General features: G+C 38.2%; 1 protein-coding gene across 1 annotated transcript in view; it reads right to left on the bottom strand.

The window, feature by feature from the left end:
• Positions 1-7,855: 7,855 nt before the first annotated feature.
• LOC134660919 (zinc finger protein SNAI2-like) overlaps positions 7,856-20,649 on the bottom strand; it is a 37,605-nt gene continuing 24,811 nt past the window's right edge. Inside the window, exons 2-3 of the mRNA XM_063516801.1 lie at positions 17,882-18,016; positions 7,856-9,269 (exon numbers count right to left, since the gene is read on the bottom strand). Of these exons, the coding sequence (XP_063372871.1) occupies positions 8,407-9,269; positions 17,882-18,005 (987 nt within the window). The 5' untranslated portion in view covers positions 18,006-18,016 and the 3' untranslated portion in view covers positions 7,856-8,406. The remainder of the gene's footprint in view (positions 9,270-17,881; positions 18,017-20,649) is intronic.

Genomic DNA, 20,649 nt, shown 5'->3' with positions numbered 1-20,649 from the left:
CACTTTACTCCATTTGCTCCTACAAACCAACTCTGCGTATTTTACAGACGATAAGGAACCTTAGCGTAACCCCGTAAGGCTTTAACCGAGGGAATCTAAAAGTTGTCCGCGCTGGTAATTTTCCCGTTAAGGACAATAAAAGCAGACGGCCTGTAGTTAAGTCCGTGTTTAGTCCTAACCCTTTTTCTCGTTTTTAACTAACGACCGCCAGTTTAAACTGCCCATGAATTCTTTTAAACAGAATTTAACCTCAATTTAAAGGGCCGGCGCGTAGTATTTGTTTGTTTGGAGAAACTAGAATGGTTGCCTTTATATCGTTCGTTATGCTTCTACCTGGCTATGCTTTAGCTTAACAATTATGTTGAATATTTAAATTAGCTCCGTAAATATAAAAAATACAGGGCATTATATGCTAGGGTTGATAGGTACCTGGCTAAATGTGTGTTAGTTATAAGTTTGTAAATTTCTGTACCTATTAGCTCGACATTTGATCCCCAAGTTTGTATAATTATATTATATATTCAAGTTACTTAGGTACAGCCAAATGCGTAGGATGTACACGTGCCCTCGTGAAAAACCTCAGCTAAATTATTACTCTAATTTCTCAGAAGCCCTCAGATTTCTTGTCCTTTAATGATAACATATTTAAGATAATTCATAAATTATACCTACATTGTGATATGGTTTAAATTAGACGTACTTAACGAAATCATGCACAACTAATACGGTATTTGACTACTAGTCAAATAAGTTTATTTTTTCAAACTGTCAAAACGATTTTGCTATTATGGAACATCTATGGAATTTATAATATAAAACACTAGCATGTGACGTCACGATCAAATTACCTACTCTTTATAGTTATATATATATGTTTTAAAATAGAAATTGTGTCTACGTTTCTCTATTAGCTTCTGGTGCATTGTGTAAAATAATTTATTTTATACAGTCAAATACCCTATTATTTCTCACTTCCAATACTAAATAAGACAATTTTACCTAATTCTGCCGTATCTGATCACTGAGAAATAGTAGGGCACTACTAATAATTGCACAATTTTTACATCCACACTTGACATTTGGGTGCAAACGTCTGAGGTTTATGTGGCCAAGGAAAATCGCGCCCGTTAAATTCTGAGTATATTACTATTGAAACAGGTTCCGAAAACGTTGAATTAACTATTATTTTGTTGAATGAGTTTACCACGGACATTATGTAGTCTCTAACGAATGCGTAACTCACGCGTGCTATCGAAAACTCGAATTTACCCCGTATTATGTAGCTAATTATTATCTGTCCCCGAACTTATGCCTAATGCACTGTTGCTGTATGATTTCATTTCTTTGTTTTGTATAATTTTTTGGCAATGGACTATTTTTTTGTTTGTTTTTGGGATACTAATATTTAGTATCATAACTAAACATTCCGTAAGAAATATGGAATAAGTAGCAGACTTTAGTGAAATATACTCATAAAGAATTTATGGTTCCGTAAATATTCTTAAATATGTATCAGAGGTAAATATAATTTTGAACCTGAATTTTAATAATTGTTTTCGCTTACATATTTATTTCTAAAATTGTACGTTACATATTGCTTTTTGACATAATTTTAAGTAGGATTTTTTCTTTACCCAGGCTACATACATATACCTAAAATTGTTAAATTAAATAAAGACAGCCTTTTTCACTACTCGATATTTTTGGCTCTACGGAACATCTAAACTTCTATTAAATCGAGTATTAAAAACTTAAGCGCACACGATAGTGGCAAATAAATGGCAGATTTTATGTTAGGCGCTTTACCGAGAGGTGCCCACCTTGTTCTATTTATATTGCCATCAACTACAATGATATAACATTATCATATCTTATCATATCCAACCTGGCTCCTCCAATATGACACAACCGCAGTCTTTCACAAATATTTTCTAACATTCTCACTTCACTTACCTTTTCTTAAAAAATACTTAAAAGAGTAAATGGTAACACCGTGATTTTAATAGTTTTATTTTGTAGTTGATTTATCTCAGCGATATTTTGTATAAACCCAAGACGAGTGATAAATATCATCCATTCTTGCGTACGTATTTCTACCAATGAGTATAAATTAACGTCTTTGGAATATTGGTAACTATTGATTTAGGTATGTATCACATTCACAGTTCAACAACTTAAATAATAGTCATTTTTAATGACTGCCTACAAACACTAATGAAGTAAAAAAGCATTAAAAAATGGTATGTGTAACGAACCTTATTACCTATTTTACAGAAATTGCAGTATCATTTGCTGGTATTCTGGTAGCTTATTTTAAGTTCTAAAAGTACCTACTTAGTATTAAATACCTCTTATACTATAATGCCGCTACTCGGCACTAATACACGAAACTTTATTTACCTATTATAAACAGTAAAAACTAGTGCTTAAATCCCAACTTATTCTAAGTGTGATCTATTATTTGACACTCAGTGATATTAATTTATAAGTGAGTACTTATATTAAGTGATTGTGGTTTAAATTACAGTTTATGGGTTAAGCTTCGTCTCGGACTGGGAAATGCTGATATTATTATTTGGTACTAAAAGTCAGGTAAGGTTGAATGGCATATTATGGCAGTTTTACTTTATAGAAGTAGATTTATCATAAAATGTGTACTTAAAAAATAGCCAAGCGAGCTCCAGTTGATAAGGATCAGGAAAATTAAATAAGTAATTTTCTCATTGTTTCTACTGCTTTAGGAAATGAAGCATTTCTAATATCCACAGCACATGTCTTGTAAATATATTTTTTTACCAACTTCCAACGTAAAGTGATATCCTGAATAAGTAAAATCTACAATTATATTTTGTGGGACCAAGACAATAAATTTCGTACATGAGCGCTGTTTTCAAACAATAAGGCCTGAGTGGACGCTCGAGTTGGGCGAGCAGCGGGGCGGGGCGTGCAGCGTGCATGTTAAACAAATGCAAGCGTATAGGAGTGGCCTTAGTGCACGCTGCTCAAATCCCAGGGGAGCTCGACGCCACGCTTCACGCCCCGACGAACGCTCCGCTCCGAGCGTCCACTCAGGCCTCACACTAATACAGGATTGTTTTCTTCATCGCAAAAGCAGCGTTTGCTTTTAGTTTCAGCCGTCAAAATAAGGTGTGTTGCCTACGGTTGAAAAAAATAAGATAAATACCTACGCTCTTTAAAAAAAAGCATAAGCTATTTTGTAGTTTGTAAACGCGGTAAAGTAATAAAGTAAAACCCCGCAAACGCCTACACTACCTAATACTGATATCACTTTAGACATTTATATTTAAAAATTTAACACAGTTACAAAAACAGGCTATAATTAGTTAATCTACTATAATTTGCCATTATAACCATCAAGGTTTTATTATGAAAAACATAATTGTAGGTACAGCAATAAATTTTATTGAAATATTAATAGGGAGGGATAAAAAGAAAAAATGTTTTTCACCACACCAACTGGTAAACGCTCTCTTGATTGTTCAAAAACTGATAGCAAAGTTGCATTTTATTCACATGTGAGGCAAATTTATCAAATGCAAATTTTGAGTTGTTTTCTTATGTTTGCTGGTAGAATTGACTTTTGAATGATGATTTTGAATGATAAATATTTAATTGCATTCATTTGGATTTGATTTGACTTTGTTTGATATTTTACAGTTCATATTTTCTGCGGGTTGGTGTGATGAAAAATTTTGTGTTTCACTCGGGGGCAAATTTTGTTTAACCCACGTGCTTTGAAACCCTCACAACGCTAAAGATCCCATTTTTTGATACTTTCGCTTGCTCGGGTATCAATATTAGCACGAGCGATTAAACAACCACTTTGCCCCCTTGTAAAACAAATAACCATTTCCTCATATTTACAGTTTGACATTGATTTCATGTAGTATGTCCAACTAACATAAAAATATTTATATAAGAGAGTATTTACATTACATACGGCGTGAATTAGTTTTGTTGAACTTGAGTATATTAACACGTAATTTTTGATTGAATTTGACTTTAACAGCAGACTTTACCCACTAATCATTAAAATATGTTTACGAAACTTTAGTTAGACCAAAGTACATGATTAATTGAACTGATTACAATTTAAATTACTTAGTTGTAACTACGCCAACTAAGCAGATATCTTTTTAAACTTACTCATTAGTATTCTAACACTGGTTCAAGAGTTTTTGAAGTTTATAAACAACTACGCGCTATAAAGGCGTAATGCGAGTTTAGAAATCAGCTAGGTTCCATTCAGTTTGACTTTTTTGAATGATTGTAGCATTTTATCTACGAGATCACAAGGAAAGCTACAGGTTTATTACCTCTGGCTTCGCTTCTGATTCGTACGGTGACACTTTGCCAATGGTGTCTGGGCATAACATTTTTTGTTTTATTTTAACCATTTAGGTATGCCTATAGAAATCCAATGTACTATATCAATGCACCCCGCGTTCTAACGGATATTCATACATTTTATTACATTAGATTATAGCTGTGTGACATTTATTAGACAAATGCACATGCACAATCGTTCAATGACACCTGCAGCCAAACTTATGTTACCTAAGCGCATAGTTCTGCATCGAGCTGGCGTAGCCACATCCATTAAGTTATTTAACGCAATTGAGACCGTTACGATGATTGGAAGACTTCCTCGATATACCGAGTCGACTCGGCGCCCGACCGCTACCGCACTCTTCTATCAGTCTTATTCTGAAGTTTCTCAAGAAACCGTTTAAAACGCAAAAGGAACGCCAAATATTTAACTACTATTACTATTGTACACGGGAAACTTTTGGAAAATATTTGCGAAACGAGATGCTTTCAAAGGTTCACTGATAATGCATTTTATTGTATATAGACACCATCAGGTCGGATCAAATATATCGTAGCCAAGATCATCTCAAATATCTGAACACGACTCTGTTGTCGAGACGCTAACGTCGTAACGTAGCGTAACGATTTTTGTACAGTTACCCTTAAAGTGACTTAAAAAATTAGTTCGCGAACAGACATGTTTTAAGCCGAATCATGTAAATGTATCGTACCACTTGATTCTGTTACTTATTTGATTCGATTGAATACAGCTTACAGAACCATGAAGAGGCTACACAAGCACTAATTGACCTTAGGCGGGCTTACGTGACATAAACACATTTCTCGCTCGTCTCCTTTTTAGGGTAACTGATATATTATTTCTACTGATTTATTGACAAATTTCTTACTGTGGGTTATGTAATTTTTTTAATTTACAAATCAATGCATTAATTTATTGTGTGTATAAACTTTGAGCGCTAAAAACATTGAATCAAATTACGGTGTGCAGTTGATAATGTTACTGATGTGATATCATGTAGAAAAAACTAATTACTTAGTTCAGATTATAACTGAAAGAAAGAGTGTAGCAATACAAGGACATTGATCGATACCTTAAACCGTTTAGTACACGCCTACAACTTCCCGTTAACACATTACATGATATGACAGCAGGTATATATTCCTGTCCTCATAAAAATTGTTTAAATAATTCTGACCGCCATCGTCAGTCGGATGCTCTTTCATGGTTAATAGAGTAAATTGACAAAATTATCAAATTGACTAGACGTATTTATAACCTAAGGTGGGTAGTGCTTAAATACTACATTCTACAAATGATTCTCTCTATTTATACATCGCCATCGCAAAATATACGATGAGAATTTAAGCCATCAAAGAAGTTTGTTTATAACGATAGATTAATGTAGGAATCGAGATTCTTAATCTTATGTCTACAAAAAACATGCCGTTTATTTCATTTGGACGTAATAAACAAAAGTAAGCGACATAAATCTATTTTTAGTATGTATAAGTAAAGTAGATGAAATACCATAATGTGATAAGATTAGATCTTTACTATCCTAAACTCAAGCAGTAAAACTTCTGACCAAACCTTAACGATATTGAGCAAAAACTATTTTCTAATTTCATTTTCATTATTCCAAATACTTTAGATGAAATAAATAATTCAGTAAGAGCTATCATTGTTTTCGTTGCTATATCGTACTATTGTGTTATTTTATTGTATTTTCTTTGTAATCGTTATATTTTTCGTTATACTTTAATTGAACAGTTGATTCTACTGTTCTTTATTACATTTTTTTTATATATTTTACCTATGTATTTTCAACATGGACCTCGTTATTACTTGGCTACGTATTTTGGGAGGTTATCAATTTATCACCGCAACAAAATATACCTATTTATGTAGGTAAAATTAAATAAGAACAGTTATTGTGAAATGTGAAAAGCATTATACAAATGGTCCTGTTTATTATGTTCGGGTTGTATATTTTCAAAGCATAAGTAGGTACCTATTTACAAAAGATAATCCCTTAATCCTACCGTACATTAGGTTCACGTGCAGTCATCAGGGTTACTCGTATTAAACTTACCCAATATTAATGCAACTATTTTGATGATGTGGATCTGTTACAGCATACGTATTTTGGAGTTGTCCCATACAGTAGGTACATATAAAGATAGTCTTGAACATCAATAACGTCAGAAATAGCACTCCAATTCACTCACATTAACTGAGCAGCATGACATGGTTACACGAAAGAAAAGTCTATATACAAACTAACCCGTTTTTATTGCTTGTAGGAGTATTTTCGTTTTTGCGTCTTCTCCTTAACTTGATAAAATATGATTACATATTTGCAATATGAACGGTTATGCAACGTGTTCATAATTATATAGTTAGTCGTCTTGTTTGTATATTGTCATATCGAAAATGAGGATTTAAAAATCTAGTAATACAGCATTGCCACAAAAATCGTCACTGCTGGCTGTGGGTGCTTACAACACGCGAGTGCCTGCAAATGTGATAACGGTTAACATATTGTATACTTAAGCCTAACAAATGCCAAAGGAATGACAATGTGAAATATTCAATATTCACGTAAAATTTCAATTTTCTATAAAAATACTTTTCTTTTAAAACCCGCACTTCAAAACTCGTCTTACTTTACATACTTCGATCCGTAATTTAGAAAAACGCATGCATTACGCACCAACAACATGCACTTGTCTCCTGACACAATCACTTGAATGCATAAAAGTGGTTTATAACTTAAATGGTACCGAGAGTATATCCAGTCATATGTGACGTTTCCCTATGGGGAAACGATAGACGATCGATGTGAGAATTGTCTCACCCTACGACTGCATCGTACCCGATCAAAATTAGACTTCATAACAGCAAAGTCGTCTTATATTTTCCTTGCGTAGGTACTCACGGCATTTTAGACCCGACCCCAATCCCTGACGGACCGCTCGCTTTTACCGCACCAAAATAATGGCGACATTTTCCAACACATTTCATAATTTAAGCTGCTTTTATGTCCAATATTTAAGTAACTTTTGATTACTCGATACATTTTAAATGCAGGTTAATTTTAAAGGCAAAGTCAATAGTTATGGGTAATATAATAGTGAGCACTTTTCATTTCATGCACATTCGGAGTATTCCGCATGCCAAATGTAGTTGCAACTGGTGGTTGGAGCGAGCGAGTTCTAATGGCCGTGCGCCGACTACTTACTAAACGCTGGACTTACAGGTATGTGTCTTTATATACCTTTAAAATTGGTCGTGTTAATCCCTATATACTCCTAAACTTGCAAAATTTATTAAGACTGAGTGAGCAGTGTAAGAGCAAGTTGCAAAACAATGTGTTTTAAGTGTGACGTCCACGGTTAAGTCAAAGCGGCGTTCGCTCGCAGCGGCCGCGTCCGCGGTCTCGAACACGCCACCAGCCTTGCTTGAGTACGACTACGCTTTGAGCTCGCGAGCGCGGCGGAGTGGTAACGGGCGCGGGCAGGTCGGGTCCAGATGCGGACGCGGGCGCGGTTGGCGGCAGCGCCCGAGCAACAGTTTGGTCCTCTCGGGCCGCTACTCGCTAAGCTACTCGCTACGCCTCGCACGCTAATCGTGCGTCGCCTATCGCCTATCACTGGCACTCTACGCTCTTTACTTTATTGCTCTCTTAGTACCACAGCTCGACGGTTTCATTAAGTCTCTACGTATCACCGTAACTACTATCTAAGTGTCACACCACCCATGCGACGCTAACTTAACTATACATTAACGTGTAAATATTACACTACTACTGTAACATACAGGCTCTTGCCATAAATTGACACGATTCCGACTCGGGACTAATAATTGAAAAATATATATACTTTTTAAATTTAGAATTATGGAAAGAGCCCTATCGTTATTAGGTACGTTATTATTGCTTATTTTTCCTTCGACGCCGTCGAAACTACGAGCCGCTATCTACTTTAATTTTGAATACAAAGGTGTAAAGAAGTTCATAGAGAAACTTTCGTTGCATAAATCGCGACGCTTGCTCAGGGACCTTCCCCGCGAGGCAGGCAGGACGTCTCTAGGTGCTTGTTGAGATAGCTCTTGAGCGCGAAATAGCGCCGGCAGCGGCAGCACTGGTACTGCTTGTCGGAGGAGTGCGTCTGCAGGTGCGCCCGCAGGTTGGAGCGGTCCGCAAACGCCTTGCCGCAGGACGCGCAGCGATACGGCTTCTCGCCGGTGTGAGAACGTAAGTGCCCCCTGAGTAGCCACGGTCGCGAGAACTGTTTGCCACACACGCTGCACTCGTGTCCCATTCGGTGCGTCAGCACATGCATAGCCAGGGCGGGCATCGACACGTAGGCCTTCCCGCACTCGTTGCATCGCTTCGCCAACATCGAGTCGAGGCTGCGGTGCGTCTGCTTATGTCGCGACAGGTTAGAAGAAGTCGCATACCGCTTGCCGCACTCGTCGCAGTCGTATTTCGCTCGCCCCTTCGGGGGAGGGGTCGGCGGAGAATCTTCTTCCGGCTCCGGCGGTGGCGGCGGCGGCGGCGGAGGAGGAGGCGGAAGTGGCGGCTCGCAAGGTGGCGGCTGATAAGTTATGTAGTTGAGTTGTGGTTCGATGCCGGTGAACTCAAAGGGCGCTACGGCTTGAACAGTAGTGTAGACGGGGAGCGGTGGTTCTTCGGCGATGATGTATATGTTGGTGGGTTGTATGGTGTACGTGTATAGCGGGAGGAGCGGCGCGGGGGTGGGTTCGATGACGGTGACCACGGCGGGAGGTAGCGGCGGCAGCGGCGGCACGCTCTGCGCGAGGGAGAGCAGCTCGTGCGCGGCCTCGGTGTCGGCCGCCGTGCGCTCCTGCACCGGCCCGCTGCCCAGCTCCGCATACTCGGCGGTGCGAGGCTCTGCCGACAAACACCTATGGTTAGACCCAGGATCGTGTGTCACTCAACAATCATTGTGACAGCCAGCCACGATAGCACTGTGTAGGTATACCAAAAAAGGCCGAGTTCTTATTAGCGCTAAAGATTTATAGCATTTGTAGAGAAATACTACTCAGAATGAACTAGTCATAATCGTACAATAAATCTCAAGTGATCCCAGCGATATTATGATTTAACAGCTGATTAAAGATTTTATAAGAATCCTATACTTATAGTTACGATGTTTTGTTTTTAAAATGTGTGAAAAGATCCATTAAGATCTTCGACTTATCATACCCGTATTTGCCCAAAAAAATAACGCTTATTGGTCCTCGTGAAACGGACTCCGCAGTCGTCTCATAAGGCATCTCGCTTGCATTTATTGCGCCTGAGATGCCTGATGACTGATAGGTACCTACATATGATGACAAAATATCAAAACCTTTATTAAATTGTTACAATAGAACTGGGCTGTTCCGTTCAAACTCCGTCTGAAATTTTGAATTTCTCGTCTAACGTTGCTGCCTATCACACCTGCCTATGACAGGAGTAAGAACTCCCAGGCAAGACAAATCCTATTCGAGACCTGTCAATCCACAATTCGCATTCACCTTGTATCCGTGGCTTAGAAAGCTTTCCAAAATATCTTCTATTTTTCGCCCTGTAAGCTTATCCTTCTTTTTTACCCGACTACAGGATAGGTTATGATTTTGGCAGTATATGTATGAAGGTAAGTATGAACGTGTAGGTAGGTATGTATGAATGTGGGAATGTTTGCGTGATATATTTCACCGTAGCGTTAAAACACTTAAAACTACAGAGCCATTTGCAAACGGTTTAATTTAACTATTTGTAATATAAGTACTCGAATGCCGTATTGGAACACAAAATATAATGCTCTAGCTAGATCATAAAATGAAGCAAATGTATATATATGTCGGAATCGTGGGCGTATCATACTATCAGGAGTACATCAGGACCTTCAATCATGGATGACGAGCCCTCGTCAATGAAATACGTTATTCAACTCACAGTCTTTACTGGATAAGACTGATTACAAATCATAGCACACGTTACACTTCTTATTCAAAGCAAACCAGTGGATTAGACCCAGGAACCGCCACAGACGTCATTTTCTCCCGTTCTTTCTCATCATGTTCTCATCTGAAGATTGATTGACACCATCACTTCAATTGTTCTGGATTTCATTTGTTTTTGACAGCGCACTCTATGATGCCTTAGCGGAACTGAACTTAGTTTGCTCTATTTGTCAAAGATTGCGTGATGAAACACCTCTTCAAGGCGATAGATGGCACATTTCAGCCATTCTCCGACATATAAATAAATTTGTTATCTAATGATGGCTCCCTATTAGTGATGTGATGTGCAGCTAGCTGGTTTCCCCTTTCCGGAAATATTTCCAACAACGCGTGAACTACCGGGAGGATTATTATATTCCCAGTAACATTCCCCAAGCAGGAACGTTGGATTTCATCGGGCTTACATTTTCTGACAAAACACCGTGCTAAACAGGATAACAACTGATTTTACAATATAGAGCTGTGAATTGTGAAGTATGTTCTACTAGAATCAGCCAAGGTTCGGGGTAGCATTAACAACACATCACTAATCCCACTTATGTACGAAATATCATTTGATATTTATCTACCAGTCGCCTTTTTGTGAAGGAAAGCCTACTGTGTGTAGTTAGGGCGAGCGAAGCGAGCCCTATCACTATTCGACAAACTATGCATTCTTGTGGTACACTTTACGGAAAAACTATCGCACTTATAAGTTTGAAATTTAACATAGTAATTTAAATTCATGTCTAGATGTGTTATCAAACATAAAAATATCATTTTATAAACCTAAAAAAATAAAATAAAGGAAAAACACTTTGTATTACTACTAGCGCCATCTGTTAGAAAAATTACAAATTAAAATTCGTGCTAATGTACTATGTGCTAACAACGATGAATACAAAAAAAAACCGACCAAGCGCGAGTCGGACTCGCGCACGGAGGGTTCCGCACCATCAACAAAAAATAGAGCAAAAAATCGTGTTTGTTGTATGAGAGTTCCCCTTAAATATTTATTTTATTAACCTGTCATTTTCTCTATCTAGTATCAGTCTGTGCATATTAGTTCCAAATGTCAGGCTTAGCATAGTGATTAAATTTTCTCTTTGTTGGGCTTCAGAGCTCAAGACCACATGCATTTCTAATGGTGAACCACCAGACCAAGTTCAATTTACAAATGAAGTATTTGTGACCATTTCGGGCAAAAGGCACCGTATGGCCGAATGATCATAAGAGCGAGTTCCTATTTGTACTGTAGGGCAGAACCATACCTAAGCCAGGCGTGTCTCACTCCGCGATTTCGTCGCTTTGCTACAGGTAGCTAGAAGTACATCCTTTCGGCCCCAATTTTGGGGAAAGCCATAAGCCGCGCGTGGCGCTGTCGCCACCTAGCGGCCATATCTGTGCTGATCGTAACAGACGCGTTTTGTTAGAGAGTGAGTCTTCTGTACTTAGTACTATTCTGTGCCTAAGCACACCTAAAATCCGCTTTTGCCATTCACAATAACAACACAAATCCGGGTCCCGGGAAACAATACGTCGCTCTTTGTGCTCCTTCCGACCGTATTTACTAAATTAAAACCTATTTAATAAAGTTTTTACAACTTCTGCCAGAGCCGCTTCGCCCAGCAGGAGTCCGATTTAATTTAACAACTTGAACTTGTTACGGTTTTGATCTTATTTTGATACGACCTTGAAGATCGCTCACGTCACCAATGTGCATGCTAAATGAAGTCTAAGTCGTAAACTGTTTAGAGGACAACGGTTTCACTCACTTGAATGTTTAATCGCTATTGGCGACATGTTTCACGAGTTGCAGTCGCCGCGAGCACTCGAGCCTGAGGAAGGACCCCAGAAGGGCCCGAAAAATGTCGCCAATAGCGACAAAAAATTCAAGTGACTGAAACCGTTGTCGTCTAAACAGTTTAAAATATGTCTCACGAAAGTTTAATATCGAAGTGTAAGTCGTGCGTGAGATGCGCTCCAATCACCAAGACGATCTTCGAGGTAGTGTCATAAATCAGTTTAAAACCGTAAATAGTTGTTTTAAATCTAAATCGGGGCCCAGGAGCAGTTTAGTACGCGATACCATAATGATACAGGCAAAACTGTAACGAATTTTAAAATGATACGTGTATTACCGCCCCTAACTTTCAGAAAAGTTAGTCGCTTCATGTATATGCGTTGTATTGTGTATTGCGTGTAGGTATACAGTAAGTTAACGGAATTCAATAAAAACACGGTGTAGGTACGCGTGCAATTTGTTCGGTTTAAGTCGGACGCTGATTTTTACATGATTTTTGAAGAGCAGTTTACTCCCTAATAAAAATAACGGAATCTTAACTGACTTAATTAAATTTCACATCATTCAACATTTATTAGTATTTACAGCAACCAATGATTGCAATACCTACGCGGAATTTAACAAATTAACGAGGATTACGTGGAATCTCAACCAATATGGAAAACCGCTCGATTTACACATACCACCACAAAATGATTAGTCAGGCCGGCAATTAAAATATAGAAGCATCGTTACACGATGAGATGGTACGAGTACAGTCGCCATCAGATATATCGGATCGGCCACGCTGTTCACAATATCTGAACACGCACTCTAACGCCTTGACAATAGAGGCGTGTTCAGATATTTGTAAGCACCTTGACTGTTCCGATATATTTGATGGCGACTGTACATAAAGAAACTCACTTCACTGTAAATTAATATTTAATTTCTTTTACAAAACGGATGATGTTCGCAGCACCATTACTGCCGCGATTATAACATGGAATCCGTTTTTTTACCAAGAAAATTGATATACGGCCCCGACACTATCATGAATAATGACATTACTTTGAAGAAATTTAATTTTTAGTGATAGTGTAGGGATTGGCATGAAGGAGTGACGGACAGAAATGAAGTTATTTAAATATCTTGCCTCAGTATTTGAGTTATAATTAAAATGATGGAATCAGAAATGACAGAAATAATGACGGAAGGTAATGAAGTTATAATTTTTTTTTTGTTATTTTTGAAGTAATGCCAAAATAATTACATGATACTGATAGTGAGTGTAGCGCGTCATTATAATTGATAGAAAAGCGCCCGCATCAAGGCCGCAGCAGTAATGTCGAAACAGTAATAATCTGAATCGGCCTCCGATTCCTCATGCGAGATTCAAGTAAGATAGTATGCTGGCATGGCTGGCTACAAGTAAAACGTAGTGGTTTTATTCCCTGTGGCTACAAGAGTCATGTCTTTGTTTTACTGATACCATTCGCATCGGATCTCCCTTGAGCCCGCCCTCGTAACGAAATGAATGAAACCAAGTGCATTGATATTGGATATCCCTTCAGTTTTATTAGATCCGCCGCTTTGTGGGCTTCTTGCTACTAGTAAGCGGATATAAATCAATACCGCGTACGATTCTTTAAGGAATCCGTGCAGTCGGCGACTTTTTAAATTCTTCCGTGACAAACGGTCGGTCTCATGGTACAATGGTTGTACTAGATCATAATTTTGTATAAATTATTGGACTACATTCGGGTTGTAAATGAATCCATATTGTTTTCTTTATTAAACAATTAACATAATATTCTGTATAAAATGTATGAGTATACTTTTAGACTTCCATTTTACCAATATCAGACGAGAATTTTATTAATTGATGTAATTTACTAATAATTAAAAAATACTTTATGGATCAGCAATTAATGAGCAATTTTACTCAACACTGTTTTTCCGCCAGCTATATTCAATGGTGATTTTCATAAATTGTTTGTGAAGGAATTAAAAATAATTGGTTAACATTAATCTTGTTTTCAATACAGTTCGTAATATGGCAACCAATATGTACAATACCTTTTGTCAAATATTCAAAACGGGAAGCTAATAGAATGGTACAGTCAGCAGCAGAAATCGCTAAGCGGGCGAGGTGTTCAAAATTACCTTGACACGCTCTTATTCTCTTAACAATTAAGTCGCGTCAAGATCATTTTGTGCACCTCGCCCGCTTAGCAACTTCTGCTGCTGACTCTACAAACAATGGTACAAAGTGGTTTTTTCCATATTATTCTGTATTACTGTGTATTCCGTGTCAATTGTTACTATGCATAATATGGGTACCTTACCTGTACAGCTACCACCTGTTTGACACTGACATAAACGCTAGCGTGAACGTAACTTACTGTCTATGCATTTCGCTCGTACTGGCATATTAAATTACTCTATCACTCTTCCATGTTAGTGCGACATAAACATTGATGTCGTTCGACTCAGTAGTTGTCATACCTAATGTGTCAACTGCAAAGAAGTCAACTGTCTACCCTCCGCAGCGTCCAATTTACTTTCCTTCCTTAAAGCAGGCCACTGACGAGCCTTCCAAATGGATGCCGTTACAATGGATTCATCCAAATGGACGGCATCCTAATATTAAACATTGTACGTTATTGACATTCACGGACCGATTTTGGATTGCAGCCACGCTATTTGGACTGTTGGAAGGCTCGTCAGTGGCCTGCTTTACTCTCAGTCTGTACGCATTTTTGCCAAAATCTGATCATCGATTTAAAAGCAGCAATCCAAGTTGTAAGGGATAAATAAAGCTTAAAATAAAAAGCGGCCAAGTGCGAGTTGGACTCGCCCATGAAGGGTTCCGTATTTAGGGGATTTATGACGTATTAAAAAAAAACTACTTACTAGATCTCGTTCAAACCAATTTTCGGTGGAAGTTTGCATGGTAATATAAATCATATATTTTTTTTAGTTTTATCATTCTCTTATTTTAGAAGTTACAGGGGGGGGGGACACACATTTTACCACTTTGGAAGTGTCTCTCGCGCAAACTATTCAGTTTAGAAAAAAATGATATTAGAAACCTCAATATCATTTTTGAAGAACTATCCATAGATACCCCACACGTATGGGTTTGATGAAAAAAAATTTTTGAGTTTAAGTTCTAAGTATGGGGAACCCCAAAAAAAATTTTTTTTTCTATTTTTGTGTGAAAATCTTAATGCGGTTCACAGAATACATCTACTTACCAAGTTTCAACAGTATAGGTCTTATAGTTTCGGAAAAAAGTGGCTGTGACATACGGACGGACGGACAGACAGACAGACAGACAGACAGACAGACAGACATGATGAATCTATAAGGGTTCCGTTTTTTGCCATTTGGCTACGGAACCCTACAAACCTAAATAAAAAAACCAGACCACTCAGCTAGCATAGCTTAAACCCTTCCTTTTATATACACACATAATTCGCATTACGCCGAGTAATTCAATCGAACACACAGCTCGGCGAATGCACAAAAAGGCTAATTGTCATGCGATTGCATGCATACAGGGAGGATTCACTAATAGAATTACGACGTGTAGCACCAGTTGCTCGGCTACTCCCGCGGACATGTATCCAAACAGACTGTGCTTGTATGTACCAAGTGACGTGTGACTTAGTTTGAGTATAGCCGATTGTGGACTTTCGACTGACGTCAAAAATAATACGTCATTCGGTTCTTAATTTGTAAAATTATTTATGAATAGGTACCATATCAATCATTTTTCTTGCGTTTTACCGTAACGCCTAAACTTTCATTTATAATACCTTTAATATATTTAATATATACAGAATTAGCAGACGTGGTTATACATTAGATCTTACAATTTCTTAACTACTCTTGATGATTTTTGAGCAATATACCTATTTGTTGTTTGTGTTTATAAAATATAAGTAACTAGATTTTTTTATATTCATTCATGTATATTCAAATTTAAATAATAAAATGCTATTATTATAATAGTATAATAAAATTCTATTAGAACTAAGTTCAAAAACAAATTCTTCATGGAAGTAACTAATTAAGAAAAAATTGGAACCATTACTCTCTACTATTTGCGTATTAAACAGAAGGTTAAGGTGATCGGAAGGTTAAGGTGATCTGGCATTGTATATATCTGTGATAACTCCATTATGAGACAAATTATTGCCGTCTGGCAAAAGGAGGAAAATAATATTGAAGCCCCGGAATACACGCTGCTGATAATTTACCGTAAAATGGGGTGAGTAGGGTCAAAACTGAAATTCAAACCTCGATAACATTTTATTTTTACATATGAAAACTGAATGGTGTATATAATAAGTATTCCGGACGTATGTATTTTAGTTTTTATTTTATTTTGGGTAGTTCCATTTCATAACTTTGACGATAAAGAGGAAAACTCACCTCACCCCGTAGTGCCTCATATTTGGGGTGAGAAGGGTTTTCATACAAAGGTGATTTTGGAAGATTGTTGGATCGTTTTTTTATTATGTGTATAACTATAGCTCCATTTTAAATTGGAATACATTATTTTTGTAGCAGTAGCCTTAAAATCCCTTCTCACCCCCCCTCTCAAACCTTCTCTCCCCATTCATAACCCACCTCTCCCCCCGAAACCTACTCACCCCGTTTTACAATACTTGGAACAGGTTGAAGCTGCTTGTTGAACGTGTTTATTTGTACTTCAATACAAGAGATGGTAAATTGCGAATGTACATTTTAAACGAGCATTAAGTGGTTAACATTTTAAAGCCTTTTAATGACGATTGTACATAAAATATAAACCTATTTATAACATATTTACAGCGAGGCTATTTTAGCACTAGTATTGTAGTTATTGTTACAAGCCTATATTTAACTAGTAATATTTGTATGTCCCTATTGTATTGTGGCTCGTTTTGCAAATAAATTTTAACCTTATTTTAGTATTTGGTTGACGGAGCATTTCACCAGAGTCTCGCTAACGGGATTGGCGGGCTACAAAGCTACACGACCGTACGGCTGTGGCATGGCGCCACTACGGTGGCCTTTTAACCCTTTGACCGCCAAAGACGTCAACTGACGCGCGCGGCTACAGCCTAATATCAACCTTTGTGGTTTGCGACAAGGTTTACGATGACGTACACGATAGGCGCGCGTGGCGTTCAAAGCATTAATGAGCTACACGTAAGAAAATGCTACAAATCTAAAGACCAGTGAATGTATTTTTGTCGCGCTACACGAGGTACAATGCTGTAAGTGCTACGTTGGGCTACGTCACCAGTTAGCGCGGGGTCCTCGGCCGCGCTGTAGCACGGCGGCGCTACGGTGGCCTTTTAATGAGCTACACGGGGTATAATGCTACAGAGATACGGTGGGGCTACGGAGAGCTACGTCACCTGTGAGCGCGGGGTCCTCGGCCGGGCTGTAGCACGGCAGCGCTACGGTGAGCTACAGGGGGTATAATGCTACAGATACGGTGGGGCTACGGAGAGCTACGTCACCTGTGAGCGCGGGGTCCTCGGCCGGGATGTAGCACGGCGGCGCTACGGTGAGCTACACGGGGTATAATGCTACAGATACGGTGGGGCTACGGAGAGCTACGTCACCTGTGAGCGCGGGGTCCTCGGCCGGGATGTAGCACGGCGGCGCTACGGTGAGCTACACGGGGTATAATGCTACAGATACGGTGGGGCTACGGAGAGCTACGTCACCTGTGAGCGCGGGGTCCTCGGCCGGGCTGTAGCACGGCGGCGCTACGGTGGCCTCGGTGGGGCTGCACGGGGGAGGTCCGTCATGGCGCTGGTTGCTCTTCTTTACCATGTAGCAGCGCGGCATCGCGGCCCACGCTGCAACAAAGAGCACAAGTTAAAACATTTTGGGGCTACTTTAATAGATTTAAAACGGCCACTAAATTAGAATTATACTTTATTTTTTCTAACTTTTTGTATAAGTTAGATTATTAGTTATTAAGAATTTTTGTTAACCTACTTCCAAAAATCCCGTAAAATTATTATGACTTAAAAACTGAAATTTAAAAGTTACCCTGGTTTACCAGTTTTAAACCTTTTAGCACGGAACATTGCTAAGTCCATCCTGGCATGCGTATTTACTTGAAACTTGCTCGAAGGTCAACATTGTTTACCAACGTTACAAGTTTATAATTATTTGTTTTATTTTATCTGTACACGCTTATACTTATTTGCAAAATATTTAATTCATAAATTGATGGGAGCACGTACAGTAAAAGATCATTAATATGAATACATTTTTAAATTTAAATCACATACAATTTTATTGGATTGGTATTTTTTTAACAGCCTATGGGCGAAGCGAGTATAGCGGTGAGTGAACGCTGAACGTACGCAAACACGCCCCCCGGACATATTGGCCATCGGCACCGGAACTAACGCGGTTAGGCTCTGGGGCCGAAAATGTTTACCGTCACCGCACCTGTTACGCAGGTCGCGCATTTTAACCTACTCCTACAAAAACCTACTTCATAAAACTTTGGGAACCGCTGAAATGTTGTCCCTTTCTAACAAACACATTAAAATTGTCAAAGGATATGGACAAACGATTATCAAGGGCTTGTTAGGCTTTACAAGCGTCTATGTATAACGCCAATAACCTTTAACAACATAAGAATAAAGCTGAAAAACAGTTTAAATGCTATCGTTCTACAGTCTTCATCAGCAGTTCCAGTTTAAAAATAAAGTACGTAGCCTAAACAATTCCCCGTTTGCATAAAAGTCCCTCATTCGTGTCCACCCGATATATATCATAATCTGTGTACTCTCTACCCACAATACAAGCCTTCTTGAGCAAATTACGATCATTAACTGATTAATTTATAGCAGCCGTTATAAATAACGCCATAAGAAAGTTACTTTAAGATAATAAATAGGTAGCTCATAACGCATTTTTTCTACTCCTGTACTTTTATTTGTCATTTAAAGGATACAATCAAACGGAGACGCCATGTCTGTAATTTTCTGTACAAAACAGTCTGCCGATTTTTGCGGGGGAGGGGAACGTCAAATGTATGCGTAACGTAAAAATAGCCATGTCAGATAAACGTCAGTCCATACATTGTGTATGACCGTTGGCCGCCTATTTTCGACAGAGGGGAAAGCCTGTTAATGGCTACTCCGTTTAGTTGTATCCTCCAAGTTTAAAGGGTTGTGCACACACCTTTAAACCCCTATCTTATAGTTGTCAAGACAAGTCTTTAGTCTATTCCCCAAAAAAGTATTTGTGCATACACGCAGTATCTTTTTGGCGATTTTACGATACTTCGTGTAATGACCACTTAAAAAAATATTGAATGAAATACAGTGTTATCAACCTTATTTTAAATGTCAACTCTGACAAATAAGTGAACCACAGACATGTATTTTTTTTAATTTCATAATTTTCATTCATTCATTCATTCTTTTCCCGCCAGTACCCTCAATTTTTGCTACTTCTTGAATTAAAAATATTTGTTAAATTTACAATTTTATTTCAAAGTAAGTGGTTGGTCGTAGAAAAAGTATTGTATGCAACGTTGTTTAACAGAGTCAAAAAATACTCGTGGCGTCTTTATAACAATTTTCGGCTTCGCCTCAAATTGTTACTCACGCCACTCGACTTTTTTGACCTCTCTTAAACAACGGTTGCATAAAATACTATTAGTGCAATGTCGCAGTTTGTTAAAACAATGCTGTTACGACTTAAAGTAACCATTTAATTCAGATAATAAAAAAACATATTACAATACAAATCCGCTCAGTAGTTTTTGAGTTTATCGCGAACATGCAAACAGACAGACGCGGCGGGGGACTTTGTTTTATAAGATGTCTAGTGATGAGTTATTCAATGATGAGTTATCAAAAGCCATGTCAATGTTTCCCGCCCACCGCTACTCATATGTCAGTGGGGCGCCGAAAATCACACGACAGCAAAAATTGAATTACTCTCCGACAGCTGAATATGCAAATGTGACGCAAAAATGGTACAATTCATTTTCTGTCTACTATACCCATTCTTTCGCTATTCGGATTTAGCATATTTAAATCTACCTCAAATATATTTTACGCTAGCAATAATTGATAAAATAATAAAAGCAAACGTATCCTGTCCCAAAAAGCTATATGCTTGTGTCATTATCGGAAGTAATGCCAATATTATTTTTTCCGTATTTCAGATATACCTACTCATAGTTTTATTCAGCAAAACAGAAATAACACGAAAACTTTTCGTAATTAATAGAAATATCAAATACATTCGTGTGCTGCCCCAAACAAACTCATACGTTCGAGTTATTAACTAAATTGGCATTACATTCGGTTTAATAAACTCGAAATTCGGCATGAAATCTTAATCAAATCAAATGACATGCCGCTTTGTGAAGCTAATTCTATTAAACTAACTGGACCTCTCTTTGAACTAGATTTCGTCACTCGCTCGATTCGACAATTTGGGTAAGTCTGCCTTCTAC

The sequence above is a fragment of the Cydia amplana genome, chromosome Z, assembly GCF_948474715.1.
Source record: "Cydia amplana chromosome Z, ilCydAmpl1.1, whole genome shotgun sequence".
Taxonomy (NCBI): Eukaryota; Metazoa; Arthropoda; class Insecta; order Lepidoptera; family Tortricidae; genus Cydia; species Cydia amplana.
Note: the sequence above shows the minus strand (reverse complement) of the source record. Positions and strands in the feature narration are given on the sequence as shown.